At 37.0% G+C, this 19,149-nt stretch overlaps 3 protein-coding genes across 5 annotated transcripts; 1 reads left to right on the top strand and 2 right to left on the bottom strand.

Moving 5' to 3' along the window:
- Positions 1-431: 431 nt before the first annotated feature.
- Positions 432-2,953, bottom strand: LOC5511725 (GTPase Era, mitochondrial). 2 transcript variants are annotated; one of them, XM_048720022.1, is made up of 3 exons: positions 1,995-2,953; positions 1,088-1,143; positions 744-864 (listed from the first exon to the last, which is right to left on the bottom strand). In XM_048720022.1, the coding sequence occupies exons 1-2, from the start codon at positions 2,919-2,921 to the stop codon at positions 1,135-1,137; spliced, it is 936 nt and encodes a 311-aa protein (XP_048575979.1). In that variant the 5' UTR covers positions 2,922-2,953; the 3' UTR covers positions 744-864; positions 1,088-1,134. The 2 variants fall into 2 exon arrangements, with proteins under 2 accessions (XP_001632135.2, XP_048575979.1); XM_001632085.3 differs by lacking the exon at positions 1,088-1,143 and having other exon boundaries at positions 432-864; positions 1,995-2,951.
- A 230-nt stretch (positions 2,954-3,183) lies between these two features.
- Positions 3,184-13,495, top strand: LOC5511726 (arrestin domain-containing protein A). 2 transcript variants are annotated; one of them, XM_001632044.3, is made up of 12 exons: positions 3,184-3,371; positions 4,065-4,138; positions 5,405-5,524; positions 7,340-7,402; positions 7,885-7,994; positions 8,681-8,808; positions 9,060-9,156; positions 9,988-10,151; positions 10,501-10,576; positions 10,874-10,969; positions 11,582-11,669; positions 12,619-13,495. In XM_001632044.3, exons 1-12 carry the CDS (start codon positions 3,304-3,306, stop codon positions 12,669-12,671), a joined length of 1,137 nt encoding a protein of 378 aa, XP_001632094.2. In that variant the 5' UTR covers positions 3,184-3,303; the 3' UTR covers positions 12,672-13,495. The 2 variants fall into 2 exon arrangements, with proteins under 2 accessions (XP_001632094.2, XP_048575980.1); XM_048720023.1 differs by lacking the exon at positions 4,065-4,138 and having other exon boundaries at positions 3,217-3,371.
- A 430-nt stretch (positions 13,496-13,925) lies between these two features.
- LOC5511757 (thymidine kinase, cytosolic) lies at positions 13,926-18,964 on the bottom strand. The gene is made up of 7 exons (XM_032381084.2): positions 18,761-18,964; positions 18,605-18,636; positions 17,322-17,435; positions 17,145-17,238; positions 16,905-16,994; positions 16,629-16,748; positions 13,926-16,214 (listed from the first exon to the last, which is right to left on the bottom strand). Exons 1-7 carry the CDS (start codon positions 18,947-18,949, stop codon positions 16,104-16,106), a joined length of 750 nt encoding a protein of 249 aa, XP_032236975.2. The 5' UTR covers positions 18,950-18,964; the 3' UTR covers positions 13,926-16,103.
- Between the last annotated feature and the right edge of the window lie 185 nt (positions 18,965-19,149).

The raw sequence follows: 19,149 nt of genomic DNA on the forward strand, positions 1-19,149 counted from the left end.
GCCATTTGGGCTTGCATTTCGAGAGTTACGTTGTTCTGTTTCCCCTTGTAGAAGGAAAAACAAAATAACGTAATTCAGCTTATTTCAATCCCATATGTTTACTGTAAACGTGAACCACTATAATTTATTCATACACACAGTGAGCTTAGGGTACGTGTGGTTGGCATTTGGAACAGTAATTCAATGACTATCTTAAGCTCTTAAAATAGGTCCATAGATCCATCAAGGAACTTTTTCTATCTAAATACACACATAAAATTAACAACAATGAAAAAGGGGTGAACCAGAATCAGTCATCTCATCACGTGAACCCTGGGAACCCCCCTCTCTGGACACTCGGCGGATGTGATCAAGCAACTTATTCACACCATCTTAGAGGCAATGCTAGTCTTAAGGTAGTTAAGTAGACGACAACAACTTTACCAAGCAAATTTTTTAGTTTGCCTTTTTTTAATTTAGAACAAAATATATTGGGGATCTATAGAACTGTCATTTTCCAAGCGCCAATATTTGCAGTTTGTACTGATGTGTATATAATAATTGTAGACCTTATTATTTTTTTGTTTTGATTAAATGTAAATTATATTGTTTTTTGTTTTCATTTTTTTTTTTTCAGTTATCTCAGACTTTTATCTTATTTCAGTAACTTGGAAGGGGAGTTTTAAAACCAATCTTCTCAGATAAACCAACATCTAGACTAAGATCTAGCTCACAGTTAAACATTTCCTGTAGTTCTTTCTTCACAAGTGTCTCCAGTGTTTCAACTTTCTCAAGGACACACTTTCTCTGACTTTTCTTGCGGCAGTAAAGTTTCTGATGAATTCTCAACTTGTTTCCTTCCCTCAACTCACATAACACAGGAACCTGTGTAAAAAGATTTAATGACCATGGTGAGAATAGTGGTTGGTTATGTGGGGCCAACAAACACTCAACATTCCAGTAGCAGATCCAGGGGCGGGTACAGGGGGTGGATCAGGTGAATATCCACCCACTTTCTGAGTAAAAATATATAAATAAAATAGTCACTTTGTTTGAAGAAGTTAAATTTCTGAGAGATGGTAGGTACTGTCCATGTGCCTTCACCTACTTGACTTTGCTACGACAAATCCAATCCAGAGTGAAGTATTGTTAGATCTATGTGACCTACCAAGAACCACTTGATTAGTTGTTGCAGTCTATCTTGCCATTATCCACCACCCATTTTAAAATCCTGGATCCTCCCCTGAGATCTGGGGTCTGTTTTAGGGTATTTAATGCCTCTTTTGGGCTGCCATCCATCTCTTGTGCTGCGTTTAATTATAACAAACAGCCCAGAGAATGGAAAGGCTAGAGGGCCATGGAGGGGATAAAATAATACAATAACTATGTATACTTATACCTTCTCTTTCTCATTGTGAGTCAGATATGAATATAACAAAAGCAAATTACATCCCCTTCCCCATTGTCTTAAAGTCCCATCCGCCCCCCTTGAGCAAATAGAGGGATCTACCCAAACAACCTTTTTGTCTTAACACAAAAGGTTATTTTTTTAGTATTTAAGGGTATGTTTGGAACAACTATAAGCTTTACATATACCATACATATACATTTACTATAATATACATAATTATACATATACTATACATACCATGGCACTCAGCTTTTAGCTTGTCAAGAAATAACACAATTATCACGCTAAATGATGAGGGGACAGTCCCCAGGATGACGGTCAAAAACCCAATAACTGGTCACCCAAGGAAATTATGTTACAGTGTTCAATATTTTCATGTATATAGTAAGAGTGGTTTTCATAAAACTGTGAAACAAACTGTAGAAGTCCAAGTTCAGTAGTTAAGCCAACACAGTAAAAAGCAAAAATATTAGAGTGTTTTAGTGCTAAAATAAGCTAAAGTTTGTTCCACATATTTATGAAAACCAGTCTAATAGAGTTACCACTGTTGTTTTTATTTTTGTTGTTTTTTACTAATCATATTAGTAATTTCTTCCCAACAAACCTGTTTGACCTGCCATGGAATCTCATGTTCATACAGCTCTAGCATCTTTTCACGGAACACCTCTGCCACCCTGCTCTCCAGTCCCATGTCAGTAACACAGTCAGGGGGGTACAACCAGTCAGAGGGTGTGGCTCTAAGCACTAAATACTCCCTCAAGTCTTGTACTCCATTGCCTAGCCTTGCCGATACCATAAAGATATTATCAAACTCACTCCACCCCCCTGTTTCCGTATAACCCCATTCATCTCTTCCCCGGTCCTTGGATAACTCTGCGGCGAGCACAAGCAGGTCCACTTTATGTCGTAATTTGTCTATCTTATTCAATATCAAAAATGAAGGTATATTCACATGCTGTTCCAATGCTTGCAGAACCTGTTGGTGAATTCGGTCTCTTGTTCTTTTATTTGATGCATCACAAATTACCCCAATAATGTCTGCATCATCTAAGGCATCACCGGGTGCTTTTATGTGTTCTCTGGTCATCTTTAACCGTTTTCCTTCAGACTGTGTTACTAATCCAGGTGTATCAAGCAATATTATTTGTGTCCCCCCTGAAGTAAACACCCCCCTTGAAACTTGTCTTGTTGTGTGAGGTTTCTCCGTGACAGCCACAATTTTTTCTCCAACCAATTGATTTATCAGCGTTGATTTCCCACTATTTGGTTCACCAATGATTGCAACTTTTAGTAACTTTGTGTCGGGAGCGACAGTACTTGTCCAGTTTGAATGGAATTTTCGCTTGTTAAAATTTAAATTTGATCCAAATTTTATCTTGGATGTAGTTATTACACGACGAATAACCATTAACAGTGAGTTCTCCTGACTGCAAAAGCTTCCCAAGCAAATTACCTCTCCTTTAAAATAGCCACGACAATGTGAATTTTGCAAAATTCTTCTAGAACACATTTGCGCCATGCTGGCCGCCATGTTTCTTCAGCTCGCGCCAGGCCATCCCGCTAAAACATTCCTACACGTTTCCACGAAATATGTAAGGAGAAAATGATTACACATCAATTATTATTATCGGATTGATAAATTTTGAAGTTATGTTGTAGAGCTTTATCAAATCTAACAAATACTAAGATAAGCCGTCAATATTCGCTAAAAGTCGGTATATTGTGAGTAATATACCATTGTGAGGTGATAGTGGACAAACTAATTTTTGTTAGTAGAGTAACCCCCAGTTCTCCTAACGTCGGCTTGTTGCACTTTCGTGGAACTAGCTTACTCTAGCTTCTCTATTAGAAGTCGGAAAGTTAACAAGGGGGAGGCGAATGATGTGCTTTTTGCATATTGATCTCGCTAAACCATGGTCGTAAACCGGATTGCCATCCGCACAAACAAAGGCGAATACATTGGAGGGGAAAAGATTTATGGGTGAGCTTGTCTACTGGCAATAACAAAGTTTACAACAACTTTAATTTGTGATTTGACTGGATGATCCACTGTGCGAATCATTCTGCGAATGAATGAATAAATATTATGAGATTAGGCATAAATTGACTCGGATGAAAATACATTCAGATTCTGTGGGTATGGGTTAGCAGTATTTATTTTGTATCTGTAGTAATAAGATAAGAATGTGTGGTTTAGACCTTCTTGACAGTCATCACTCTTTCTTTATCCGGTGTTGTTTTTGCGATTGCTTAATACTCTGGACAATGTTGCAACTCTGTCCCCCCCTTAATCTCTTTATTTATTGTAACCAGATTTACGGCAAACTAAAGCATGCCAGGGGTGGATCTAGCTTTTCGCTGAAGGGGGGGTTTGGCTCAGAAACAAAGGGGGGAGGGGGTGCTTTTTTGCTAGATATGGCTTTCTGGCAGCCCAAATGGGGGGGTTAAACCCCCTAAACCCTCCCCCTAGATCCACTACTGCATGCTGATACAAAGCCTGCTAAATCTTCTATTCTAAACGTAAACCCTGGAATTCTATGATAGGCTTAGTTTGCTCAAAATCTGATTAGCTGACTGCATGTGACATGGCATCATTGACGATTTTGCTCATAGAGCCTCAAATAGTGGATGTCATTTTCAGAGCAATAACTTGCAACTTGTGTTGCTGTTTTAGTGCTATCTATCTGTGGATATGCAGTACAGAGCCTTGTCAAAGTGTCAAGTTGAAGCTTGAAGGTCATGAAAAATGTAGGTGTCACATAATCTTAGAGAAAATTCTACCAAATTCAGCACACAGGTACTAGACATCCTCATCTTCAGCACTGCCCCTTTTTTCCCCACTTTGCATGCCATATTTTATCAGATATTGAAGGGAAACAAGCGTTTTTTTCAACACCAAAGATTCAGGGTAATTTATTAGGACATTGTCGTTTTCATGATGAGGCAGTTCTGAAGATGAGGATATCCTCTGTTTGCCGAATTAGGTGGAATTTCAGGAAAGTAGCAAATCACACGCTACAAACAAGCACTTACTTTAGAGAGTGGCATTATAGCTCAGTTGTATGGGCTTGGTTTCATAAGCAAAAGAGGGTCATGACTCAACCCAGCACAGGTTAATTTTGTGATTTTGAGGTGTAAAAAACTTGCTTGTCTTCTTGGATAAGGATGTTATTGTTTTACATTCGCATGGCATCGATGAAAGAATCTTACAAGGAACGAAAATATACAAATCTAATTATCAAAACATTCCAGGGTAGTTGTGAGCAGTTTTCATGTGACAGGAGTAATAAACTCAGCGATATCTCCAAGCAATATGTCGCCAAGCAGAATATGCACCAGCTGAAACTTGTACTCGCCAGGCTATCAGAAAGGCCTTGCTTTGGACTGTGATTGGTCAAGATCATATTGATTGACAGCGCGCTACAGCAAAAGTCAAATAGTGCTGTGATTTTTTTTACGACGAAGGCCGTGTGTGATCTTAAACCGCTATAAGCCAGAGACCCTGTCTTTACACTTCCTTAAACTGTATTTAGGAGGGGGGGGGGGGGGTAAAAGAACCACTTTAGACACTGGCTCATGGTACCAATTTCAGTGGCAGTGTGCACAGTCTATAAAACTGGCACTTATGATTGTAAACTGCATGTAGCAGTCTGTAACCCGGTGTTTTTTTCGCTATGCGTTAAGGCGTGGTCACCAAGCTTGGCATGAATGACAGACCTTTGCACTCGTTCCAGCTTTCGCATGGCCAGAACAAAACAAGATGGCGGCCACGACTCGGCGCATAGCGAAAAAAACGAGAAAACATAGCAAAAAAAAACACCGGGTAAACGCCTGCAAACAGGCTAAGCAGTCTGTAGCTACACTTTGACAAAGGAAAATCAGTGAAATGTAACTCACATTTGATCTATCATCACAAAGTTAATTTGTGCAAAAAATACTCAACATTTTATTTAATTTTTTTAATCATGTTAATATTTTTTTATCCTCATTATGCGTTCTGTTTTTCTTGATCAGGTGAATGGGAGTATCGGGAACTGACGACAAATGAAGATGGAAAAAGAGTTGAACAGATCAGAACCAAGCGGTATAAAGATGAAATATTCAAGGCGGAAAGCAGATTGATAGATTATGGAGGTATAAAAGAAACTAAACCTTATTTGCAGGCTTATGATGTGTTAATACCAATTTTCAGGGTGTGGCTGGTGCGGAGGACTTGACTGATAATGTTTATATCAAACATTCACCATGTGACAATGAACAAAGTGCTAAAAAATAAACTTTCCATATTCAAAAACTATAAAAAAAATGTTGACAGCAGGACTAAGCCCAAGGACACTAATTAATACTCATCAAATGAAGTCCCAATTTACAAAATAGACTCTACTTTTTTTTTTATCCCAAGGTTATTTATTATCCAGACAGGGGACTGAGGATTTTGATAAAAGTAAGGGATAAAATTAGGTGACCCCCTTTCAGGAGGAACAAAATTTAACATGCCCCCCCCCTTACTCTTTCTCCATATGTTTGCTGCCCCCCCCTCCCAAAAACCAAAGAAAGCAACGGAAGGAACAGAGATAGGGACCTTAACGATGACGGCAACACGGATGCCAACAGCAGAAAACAATGAGATTTGATTCAGAATTCGAATGGGAATGTGGTCCATTCTGATACATTTCAGCCGTTTTCCGTAAAACCACAAAATGAAAACTCCAAGTTTCAGGGTCAATTAAGGACGTGGACGTTTGCACTGTAAACTCCACTAACTACCTTTGCTACGTATTAATAATGTCCTTAGTTTATTTTTATCATTCTCTGACTATAATGTTTTGCTTATTCCATTGCAATTAAATTATTATTTATCGCCACGTCTAAAAAAAAAAAATTTTGATCACATTGTCCTAGCCTTCGTCGTCATGGACAGAAAGTGGAGGGAAAGGAATTGGCTGAAAACATTAATTCAGAAAAAGTGATAAAGCACTCAATTTCTCAAAGATGCGACTAACTCCAGCTAATAAGATGCGACTAACCCCACCTGATAATGGTTGATGCTATAAATGATGTAAAAGAAGCAAAAGGCTTTTCTATTTTCTTGCGAGAAAAGCGCAGCATAAGAAAAGAGAAAAGAAAGACAGCAAGGAAGACAGCGAATCAGATATGAGTGAGGGTTTTGATGACGCAGAATAAGCACTTATGGCATTAAAACGTTTTGTTTATATTTTAGATGTCGAACATAAGCATTTTATAGTATTATATAGTGGAAACCATAAAAGTATGTATTTAGGGTGTATCTAGGTTTGCATTGCATAGATAAAACGTGGCTTAATATGCATCCTGGACTCCTGGATTGTGCAAGCCAAAAAAACTGCACCCAAACCGAGACAAGTTTTGACTTTAAAAACCAAGTAGTATGATTTAACACTTTGTCAAATTATATAAAAGAGAGAAAACCCGAAAAAATAAGTACTTTGCTTGTGCAAAACATTCTCCAACTGTTCTAAATACTTCAAAAAACTCTTTGTTGTTTCTAATTTCATGAATTCAACTTTTTAATACATTAAGCTTAAGCAATTCAAGTCTTGCTGTGTTGTAAGTCACTCAAGCATACGAAATTGTATTAAGCAATCTAGCTACATTATTATTTGTACTCTCACCTCAGAACCCCCAAAGTTAAATTCTTGAACATCCTTGAGAATATTTTAATCTAGCCTTGCTGGCATGAATTCTCTGGCAAGACTCTCCAATGCAATGAAAGGATTTTGCAATTGGATGACTCCAGTGATACAAAGCTAAAACATGAATCAACTCTGTTTATGTTTCCCATTTAGGTTAATGACATCATACTACTGCTCAGCAACCTATCACTAATATTTGCTGAACACATGTAGCACTTTAAATAGTATAGATAATAAAAGTAATCATAGATAACTGTTTTTCCTTTCTTTTTCTTAGATGGGATCCCAATGGGCAAGTATGTTTATCCATTTTACTGCACACTTGGGCCCGGTCTTCCAGGTACAGTTAATGTAATTTCATACATTTAATTACTGTAAGGATTTTCTCCTTTCCATAACCAAAAAAACCCTGCATATAATCAAGGAAGGCTGAATCTTACTTCTGAGAAAAATCTTTTCCTTCTACAAAAAAAATCAATAAACAAGAGATGTACACTTCAGTAGCTCACTAAAAATCCATGGCTCCTTGACCTTTCGATTGCATTTTGGCCGCTAGGGGGGGAATAGGGCATATGAATAGGGCTAATGCTTGGAATGTAGGCTAAACTACTTTACTACGAGTAAAAAATACCCACTTCAACCTTGTGTTGATTTTTATTGTGATTATCCAATATGACAATGTAGATCCTATGATCTAGAATATTCTATTGAAAGTTACTCAGTAAATAAGTTGCTTCATTATAAGCAAATAGAAATGGATCGTACTTGGTATTTCTGAGAAACGTAAGAATGCCAGCATCATCATGGTTAATCTTCGTTCAGGCTCATTCAAGTCCAAGGGCGTCCAGGCAAGCAATGACAAGTGGCAGGCAGAAATTTTATACAGTGTTACAGCTGAGGTGGAGATGGCTGGGGTTGAAGCAGTACTCAAAGTATGTTGAATTAGATGGGCACTAACAAACTGTTCTATAGGGTGTTGTTATGTTTGGGTTTAGATTTAAGGTTACAGCACAGTTTTGTGTGGAAAGAAATACAGAAAATAAGATTTTAACAAGAACAGAATCCCTTCCTTAAATACTACCATATTCTGGAATGATATTTAATGTAGCGATTTTATTTTAGGAAATATGAGCTAAAAACATTTTTAGGGGAATGATAATCATGACACGTCTCCTGCAACTATTCTAATGTGAAAAAGCTTGCAACGATTCACCTTCTTCAGTCTTACCTAAAGACATTTTATTAAAAACTAAAATTTGGCAGTGGAATACCAGTTTTTGGTGTATTGTATTTATTCTTCTGGTATACAAACACAACTATTTGGGCCTTTAGTATTTATTCTTAACAAAAACCATATGGACTTTTCTTTTATTGTATCTTTGAAATTTAACCTGTTTCCCAACCAGATTTTATATATGGAATTTTAATACAGTAAAAGTCTGAAAAAATCCTGTGCCTAAGAATAGTGCTCTAGCCTACATAGGTGCAGCCTCCCTCTCCAGTTGTTTTCTTAAATAAAATAAGGAAATGACCAGTAAGGGGCGTGGCTGTGTCCCCTGTGCCCACCACCCACCCAGCACCCACCCTCTCTAAAGTATAACCCTTGTATTTTTGATAGGCAAGCCAATATATTACAGTATGTGAGAGCCTTCCAATGACTCAAGTTGAACAGGAGCAAATCAATATGTCCAGGAAAGTCAAGTTCTGCTGCTGTATACCACGTGGTGATGTCCTCCTTGGTGCCTGGTACGGTGGAATTTTTTTTATATTCTTGATATGGCGAGGGACTATATACTTGTATTGTTATATTGAAAAAAAAAATGTTATATAGAATATTTTTTATGATATTGGAAGGCTGAAAAAATTGTCAAATTGAGAATCTTATTAAATCACATTTTAATCACACAAAGATCCATGACAAGGAGACATTATGATGGTATGTGTATAAGGACTAATCCACAATGAAAATTTGTTTTTGTTCAAACTTTCATTGATAGGCTTGACAAGAAGGCTTTTGTGGCTGGAGAATTAGCACAGCTTCACCTTGATGTGAAGAATAATTCAAGCATTGATATTGAGTCATTTGGAATAAAGGTAATATGTAAAACTTCTCAGAGCTCTATCTGTTATGTAGAACTTTTGAAAAAGTAATGTCTCTTACTAATGTTTTACCTTATCCATGTTGTTCGTTCTTCTCCTTTTCATCTTCTTGGTCGCAAAATTTGCCTAGATAGCCTTCCAGCTATGTGAAGCAAAATTATTGGAACACCTTTTCATTCCTTTCATTATATCATATTATAAAATATTTAGCTATTGATGAACTTGAGACTGGTTGCAATTTTTTTTAAAAAGTTCATTGTTTTAAGGAGGGAGGTATAGAATTTTGGAAAATTTTATTCCTGGTATTTTTATACCTCCCCAGATTCGTAACCAGGAGTATTGAAGGATTATTGAAGGATCTTTGCAAAACCCCCATGGGGGTAGTCCCTATATCCATCGGACAGAGATCACCGTCATTATCTTTTAGGGTGTAAATTTGGAGCTTTAAGTATCTTTTAGGGGGGAAATGAAAATGCCAAGATTTTTTTTTACTTCTTTATCTTTTAGGGTGCTATTATATAGCCATCACTCATTTAACTTGTAGCTCATGCAATAAGATCATTGAAATGTGTTAATCGGTGTTTTTAGATGACTAACCAGGGAAAAATCACACAACCCATGGTATTTGTTAGGGGGTAAATTCATGCCAAACTATGCCCACTTTATTATCTTTTAAGGTTGTTTTCAAAAATTCCCGATGATGATCCCCGTCTGTTTGATATTGGAGTACCCCCCAGGCAAACACCATCCTTTCTCCATCTGGCAAATGCTAGATGTGCACCTGCTCCCTGTAATTTTTGTAGCTGAATTGGTGTTCTCCTGTAGATGGTAAGAGTGGTCAATCTTAAACCGAAGCAAGAATCTTTATCAGGGAGCCACGATGAGAAATCCCAAGCAATGAAGATGCCAGCATTCCGCATGCCTTGTATCAGTAATGACGTCATCAGACTCACCAACCCTGGCTGCATTTCCAAAGATAAAAAAGAGAGGTACTCTTATCTTGTTTAAATTTCCATTTTCTCAATGTAGCTTTTCTCAGGTTATGTGCTCTTTCCTTATGTTAACACACAGAGCACAATCACTATCCTGTTTTTCAGATCAAGTTTTACCTCTTTGCTTGGTCAAACTTTCTTCTGAAACCCACAGAAAGGTTTCTATGCAGGCTAGTTCTTTGTGGTTAATGTGTTTTCACAGATTAACTGCAGTGTCAACAAGGAAGGTGTGGTCCCTAGACGTGCCCATGGGTCATGCATGTTCTAAGTCTATATTTTTGGCTAGCGAATCCTAGCTTTCCTCTATTGTAAACCAAGTAATAATTGCCTTGTACTTTTTTCTCAGTGTAGTAACACTAGAACTTGAAGACAAAGAGACAAATGAGGCATTTCAGCCAACAACCAAAGGACAGCTTATACAAGTAAGCTTTTTATAGAAAGTTATTTTATTGGTACTTCTGGTGGCAAACTTGTTTGCGCTCTGGCTCTTGTGTGTGCTCTGCTCTGGCTGCAATATCACAACAAAAGCACTTTATTTAGCACTAACAAACCGGCCAGAAAATCTAGTCAGGTTGCATTTTCAAAAAGATTTTATTTTTCATCACTCTCTGGCATGACAGCCACAGTCTGTGTATTTTGGCACAAGTTTGTCACCCCAATAGTCACATCATTCCGTAGTGGAAGTCGCTTATTAATTGTTGTTGACATTGTCCTTTCAGTGCCGCTATTACATAGATGCAAATGTAGATATCCCTTATGCTGAGCCCATTTTGGTTCAAATACCTGTCACAGTGCAAGCTCCCAAGAACAAGATGGTGAGATGCTATATAGGTAGTCAATCTAATCCAGGGGCGTAGCCGGGGAGGTAGCCAAGCCCCCCACCTTCTAGCAGCCAAATATACAGTAAATGTATGAGACATTATCTAAAATACAGGAGTAAATGCCTTGACGGGCCTTTTGGGCCTCCTCCTGTTGAATATCTTGCTACGCTGCTGTTATCCCTTTTTACATACTATAAGCCGGTTTTTAACCCACTTCGAATTTGTGCTCTTAACAAAGAAAAAAATTTACATCCCAACTCAGCCTAAAATTCTTCTCTATTGTTTCAGTGGCATGGCTAATGCTGCATTCACACCAAAACCATGTTTCCAAGTTTCTCATTGTGTTGAGCTCTCACTAGCTAAATGATCACTTAGTAATATGTACAGCACAGTCTATTCAGTTTTGTTCTTGGTTCTGTCCACTTTTGGGAGATTGAGATCTAAACCAGTTTAATTAAATCACCTTTAAACTGGTTTAAGTGCTGGTGTGAATGCAGTATAAGAGAGACCCCCCCCCCCCCATTCATTGCTTTTTCTTTTTCTACTTACATGATTGGGAACCCCCCTTCCTCCCTTGAGGTTGACTTATTGTTCTTCTATTTCTAGTGGCACAACTGGGAGCCACCACAGTGGGTTGACTCTTGTCAATTGGTCAAAATTTCTGGTTCCTGTGCTGTGCCTGAGAGTGTGCTAGGTAAGGATTTGTTGCACAGTGCTTTCCCTTTAAATTGTTAAGCATTTTTTAAATTTAGGCTTGATTTCCAGCTCGTTTCTGCGATACAGCAGTACATGCCCTATTATATGCCTAGCATAAATTATTATCACAACATTAAGCGCAATTCACATACGTGAGATGTTTTCATTTAAACATGAACGCGCACTATAAAAGGAACTTGCCTTAGGCAAGCTGTCATTGGTCATTTGACTTCAATCAGTGCAGAGCTCCGTACAGAGGCCAAAAAGCTATAATAGAGCTCAAGTTTCGTGGAATACACATTCTATTTTTTTTCTTTTGTTTTAACAAAAGGAAAAACAATTTTGAAAATTTGTTGTTTGTTTGTGCGGGCACCTGAATGACACCATTTCAAATAAGGGTGGCCACTGTTTTTAAATTTTATTTTTCCATTCAAATGAGCGCACGCTGTTTAATTTCTCAGTAACAGTTTTTGCTCTTCGTTTTGTAAAGAATTTGACTCCAAACACTTTCCAGAAATGCCTGATAGTTCTTTTACAATCTATTGTACTCTAGTTGTCGTAGTTTGTCGTTTGGCTTTACTTTTTGCTATTTTCCTCTGGCAGTTTCAGAGGTACTCATTCAATGAAGTCTAGCTTTGAATGGCGACTTCTTGACAAGAGCTTGCAAAATGGGGGCGGAGCTATCCCTTTTATAGCACGTGTTCGTGTTTAATATTTGAAGGCACATAACCATAAAAAACTAAGACTTTAAGACTTTTTTTACCAAATTCAATCGAAAATCTACTGTAGCATTGGCTTCCCAATTCAGCCGGAAACGGTTGCTTTTTCACACTTTGCTAGGATGTCAAAATGGTGGCCAACAGGCTGTTTAACTTTACTTGTCACTCATACAGACAGCACCATGCAGTTTACATTCACCAGTCATTGATGGTTCGTTGTTGTTTCAGGATCAAAGGTTTTTGCAAGCATCCCTGGCTTTCAAGCAGACCCATTTGGTTGAATACAGATCTCGTGAAGCAATTTTACTTTTTGTAGCTGCAAGCTTGCATCTTGGCCTCGGTGAGGCCACTCTCTATATTTGCTTTTATTTTGCAAGACTCCAAAACTTATGTAACATGCAATCGTAGCATTTAAGAGTCAGACTCTCTAGAGTAAATATTGGTGGATCTTTAAAGAAAAAAGTGGCCTCTATGTAAAAACCTGGCAGTTGTGGCCAAAACCAATTTTATCCTATAAATTATAACTTTGAAAATAAAAAAAAATTTAGATATAGTATATTTAAATAATGTTCACATAAATGGGCAATGAAAATCACAGGAGAAGAGAGTGTGTTTAGAGTCAATTTGAAAGATACAGCTGAGACTGCACTGTGAGAATCTGTATGCAATGACCTACATACTGTATGTATGTTACAATCAAAGATAACAAACACCTCTTTCAATAAAAGTCATCAGCGCGAATGGCAATTGCCAAATGGCAGTTCTATGACCAAAAGGCACTTAGGAGTGGTAGCTTCTGTATTTGGAAAAATAAAGGTGGTAAATAAATTTAATAAATGTCAGAACCATATATTAATTACATTTAATGAATAGTCATGTTTTTAAATACTTTTCTGAATTTGGAACAAATATTTTGGAATCCATGGGTCCTTTGGGTCACAGAAGTGCCATTTGTCAATCGCCATTTGCTGTTTACACACATGTTATTTGAAATAGGTTTACATTAGATTCACTGCAAACCAAAAATATGTGAACACAAGGTACCACTATAATTATTTCCATAGAGAGCCTGTAGAATGGTTCAAATAAATTGAGGTGGAGATTACAGGTTTCTCTGTAGTACACTAAAAAATAACAGTACAGTGAATAACAATTTTCTGGGAATTCTTTTTGCAACAGGTAAGATTATGATTCATGCTCGAAAATCCTTTGCAGGCACTCACAAGAGTGACCTTTGGGAGCGCCTGAAAAGTATGCTGGATTTTTGAGCATGGATTACGATTTTGAAGCATTTTTTTTTTTTTTACATCCATTGTGAATCATGAAAATCATGTCAGATTTCCTGTAATTATTAAAGGGAGTGTTTTCACTCAAAAAAGGACTAACAAACATTGTTGTGACAAACCCTTTCCCTCATTTTATATATTTTTAAAATTCAATAAAGATTGATTGAACCCATTCAGATAAACCATGGATAATCAACGGAAGTAAACTAGAGACACAGCCACCTTAAGCTTGGTGTTTTATGACAAATATGCATAACAAATCGTTTTATTTTAAATAATTCAAAATATACAAAAGAGTTTGATTATACGTCATTTTGCTTAAAGCTATCATAAAATATTTACACTTAAAAGTCCCTGTGCAAAAAATGCCCACACCATCATTTATGCTTGACCTACCACAAAACAAAATGAATGTTGGCAAACTCATTCATACTGTAAGGCTGATTTAGACAGTACGATTTAGTTGTATGCGACAATTCTACAATTCGGGTTGTAGAATGTGAATCAGCCTAGAACTCCACTATGATGCTTGACTACGAAAGTCGTGGTGTGTAATTCGGGGCTAAGACATGTCGTAGACTGATCGCATACGACTAAATCGTGCCGTCTAAATAAGGTACCCAAACTTGATACTATGTTATTGCGAGTGTGAGAACAATTTTAAAAACTATAATTTTCTTGAGCAGTATCTACAGTACTGTACACCCAAAAGCATAGAGCTGTACAGCCAAAAGACAAGCAAACTTCTGAGGCAGTCCCTTAACAGTGTGACATGCTACCAATGAGGTACAGTAGCCTGTGTGAATGATAGTATATATCTCGTCAATCAAAACTGTTATTTGTTGTGTTAAGGTCTTGGTGTAAAGGTAAATTTGACACCACTGTTTGTTTTTGTGGTTTTTGCAAAATCTGTATCAATAGTTCTTAAACTTTATTTTTTTGCAAAAAATTTTTTTTCAATAAATCGCATTCTAATACGGCTAAAATGGGCCTTTGCTGTTTCCTGTGACCTGTTGACCGTGAATTGACACCAAATCTTTTACTTTTCTAGCGTATTATTTTGAGGCAAGAACTCGAGCTTGCCGGGCATAACCTCACAAAGGGTTTTAGATATCGCCTTTAAATTTTTGGGATCTGATAGATAATTATGTCATGTCATAAAGTGTGTGAGGAATTTTTCGATTTTCGACTGAAGATCGCTTTTATAGCACTTTTTGTGTCCAAATTTTGCCAGAAATGAGAGTTCCAACTTTGATTCGTGATATTTTCAAATAACAAAAATTCCTCACACACTTTGGTAGATCATCATCTATCTGTCATTGAGATGCAAGTGCATGCACAATAACGCGAAGGTGCATTACGCTCTAGAGTAAACTCTGTACTTTTGAGTTTGAGGCCTCAAAACTTAAACACGGAATTAGCTATTGCAAAAATAAAACTTGCAGCTGATAATTCAATCTTTTATATAGTTTGTACAAGTAGTGAAAATTGCGGCACGACAACATCTTATTCCGTGGACACGTTGTTTACCTTTACCAAGACCTTAAGGCTGACTTAGACAGTGTGATTTAGTCATATGCGACTTTGTACGACATGTCTTAGCCTTGAATGACACACTACAACTTTCGTAACCGAACATTGTAACAGATAGCCTCCTATGCGCCACTCTTGGGGACTGTGCTTCCCTATGCCCCATGTGGGCAGGGAGGCTATGTAGCAGAGTCATGGACTGATTTACACTCTACGACGCAAACTGTAGAGGTGTTCCTGTCAGGTGCACAAGACTAAATCATGCTGTCTAAATTAGCCTTTACCTTGCTAAGACTTTACAAACTTTGTATTAGTAACCATGGTAGCATGTGTCACACTAGGAGTGAGTCACATGCTAGATTGCTATTATTGTACAAGGTGTTAGTATTACTTATTATTATTTCTTATTATTTGTAGGTATAAAAAGTGATTGGTAAACTCCCACAATGACAACACCATACATTGATGATGGTTTTTTTTAATAAAAGGCAACTTGCTTCACTAAGAAATCACAGGCCCTTTTCAGTGATAAATTCAAGGCAAAATAAACACAAAAATGAGAGCTATGGAAAAATTAAAACAATTCAATAAAAATAAGTCCTTCCTGACAGAGAAACTTTCTGGCTGTCGCTTTTTGTTATTATTGCTGCTAAAAGTTGGAGCGCATGCAATCTTGCTAACCAAAACAATATTCCATTATTTGGTAGAAACATAATCAGAAAATTGTAACCATTTGGACATAGAACTACCATTTGAAAATTTCCATTTGATGTTTTTTTAAAATGGGTGTTTGTACCATTTTTACTTGTTATTGTTTTGAAACTCTGCATTAAGTATATAAGTAAAACTTTGCCATATACAATATATACACTAGCTTTCTAAACTATAAAATGGAGGTTAATGAGTTTGGAATTTACTGTGTTTAGACAGGAGTTCTTGCACTTCGGCTAAATTGTAGCATTCGCGACATACAGACATGTACTTATCAGCGCCACCAATAACTTCCACCTTAAATCATGGAATGACAGACATTATAATCTTTATTATTATTATTTGAATTGGTGAGGAGTTTAGTCATTCAAGTACAAAAGACCTAGAAAAGTCTATGGAAAATTCAAATTCATTTTATCAAAGAGTTATGTTATTTCAAAATGTCGGAACTTGACATTAAGAACCATGCGGTTAAATAAAATACAAAAAAGCGACTGCAATACTGAAATAAAAAATATCAGGTTGAAACCAGTCAAAAAATAGGCAAAAACAAATTAAATGATGTCAACATAAAGAACGAATGATGCATGTCATTGACTTATAACGATTTATTAAGAAATAGATATCACCATAATATCACCCAGTCGCATCAAGTTTAAGTTCCACTGGACTCTTGTATGTATCATGACCTTTTTGTTTATCAATACTCACCCTCTTATCATATCCTAGTCTTTTTGTAAACGATGCATCCTTGAAGCAATTCATGCAGACGGCACTAAGCTTGACAACACTCTCGGCTAGTGGCACAAGGTGTAGGATGTTACCAAAAGCCTGAAGAGAAACAGAGACCATGTTACCCTTTTTTCATACATTCAAGCATTCCAATTTCCTGCTCAAAACAGATATTATGCTTTGTGCGTGTCGGCAAAGTGCATGAGTGTAAAGTAGTAGAGTGATTTATGAAATGTACTTGTTTTATCAACATACCTTGCGTTGAAATGTTCCATCCAAAGCAGCTATAATTATTGTCTTTCCTTCACTGGCCATTTCCTCAGAAAATTCAACTATATCAGGAAACTAAACAGAAAAATATCAATTATTGTCAAGGTACAGTAGCAGACTTAATATATAACTCTCCAACATGTGAGCACCATTTATCTGTCAGGGAAATGTTGACAATAGAAAAGAGTTGACAGTGTCAAAGTAGTTTTACCAATATAAACTTACAAATTGCCCTTCATCAATGCCTATGACTGAATGATTTATTGCTTTATTCTTCAAATCCTCTAAGACAGTGCATGGGGTGGCCCTTAAAATTTGTCTAAGGGAAACAGAGAATAGAATATGAGCTTGAAAACACAATTAAACATGTAAAGAAAAGGAGAAAGCTACTCCCTTTCTCACCTGTCGTGTGTGGCGACACCTTCTTCATCATATCTGATATCTTTGGCGTATTTGATCAGTAGACACTTGTGATTGGCTACTTGGTAGCGTTTAATTCTTCTAAGCAGCTCAGTCCTAAAAACAACGACCTTATCAATGACATAAGCGCCCCAGTGCTTATTAAATTTTTTTATGCTTACTCGGAAGAGGCGCTTATTTAAAGGGAACAAATCCACACAAAACAACAAAGCAGGTTTTTGTTCTTGAAATAAAAATATAAATCTACTATAACAGCTTCTTTATCTGTATATCATTCTTACAACTTGAGTAGCTTTTTAAAATAAACTTATATCTATCAAATACTGTATTTGACTCTTTCTTCTTCAAAGTCTCACAAGCTACTGGAAAACGTAAAAGAGAAGTTGGACTCGTTGTTCCTGCAAAATTTACAGTGTTCACAAAACAACCAAGAATTGTCAGGATCTTAGTTAAGGAACTATATAGACGAGTGATAAAATAAAATCACTTCGAAATTCCCTTCTAGAACATTCCTCCTATGGAAAATAAATTTCCGGTGCTTTCCGAGAATTACATGTATAATAGTAATTTTACTCATGTAAATAAAACCTGATGGGGGAGGGGTAGGGTCGCTTATTCGGTGGAGGCCCTTATTAATAATTTTGGCCAATTATTTGGGGGAGGCACTTCTTTGAGCAAATATGGTAAACCCCATACAAGGTGTGAACAAGTCTTTAACAGCTACAAATTCTTGCTAATGTTTTTTGGCCTCGGGCATTATTTCTATTTTTTTACTGATTGTGACAGCTAAAATGTGTTTTGAAGCTCATACCCTGTTGAGGAACTGACTAGAATAGTGTTTAAAGGATTTATAGTAAATGGATCTGCAGTTTCATTAACCCAGCCACTGGAGACGAAGTTGATAAAATGAATAAATCCATAAAATGATTTTATATTTTGATGGCCTGAAAAGAAAAAGATTGATGGAGGATTTTATTTTGTGCAGGTCATGTTTTTTATTCAAACAATGGACCATGCAGCCCATTTAACTTACAGAACATACAGAAGAACTCCTAGCACCTAGTTCATTAAAGCTAGCTCGCGGAAAATGTATAAACACTGGATAAAATGAACATCGTTACAACGAAAGAGAGATGAAAAGGATTCTAGAAGAAAATCGAAATAGCTCTATTGAGTATGCTTTTATGTTTTGGCGCCAATTCTAACCCGCAAGTAAAGACTAAAATATTCCAGAAATATCGAGAAAAATGTCACTGGAGACTTACGTTTTACCAGAGAACATCGGTCCAAATATAACCTGTAACAACCAGAGAAGAAAGCTAATTAGAAGGAAGGTTTTGAGTCAAACATGTTCCTATGAACATCGCGCCATTTTCATACTTTGATGTGTGATAAAAAATCGATCGATATATTGAACCAACCTGAATTTGCCCGGGACATTCGCTTATACTGTGGTGCCTGTGTAGTTGTTGAAGACCTGGAATCGTCACTAGAGCCATCTTTTGGGTTTTAGGAAGGTATTTGGAAAGATTTTTCGGATGTCGTTTGGTTTGTATCCTGCACAAGGCCGCCAAAGATTTCAAACTCAAATGAATCTCCCGCCGAAACATGACTGCTAACAAATTACCCAGAGTCCAATGCGAGAGCTTTCCGGAAAACTTCGAGAATAGTGTCCAGTGCTAGCCGCGCGCCCGATTAGCACCGAAGGATTGTCGAAGAAAACGGAATCCAAACACGACTGATTAAAATGAGCTTTAAAACTTTATACATATTATTCACGAGTAAAAGGTATACTTCCTTTGGACATTCT

Source organism: Nematostella vectensis, chromosome 12 (genome assembly GCF_932526225.1).
Source record: "Nematostella vectensis chromosome 12, jaNemVect1.1, whole genome shotgun sequence".
NCBI lineage: Eukaryota > Metazoa > Cnidaria > Anthozoa > Actiniaria > Edwardsiidae > Nematostella > Nematostella vectensis.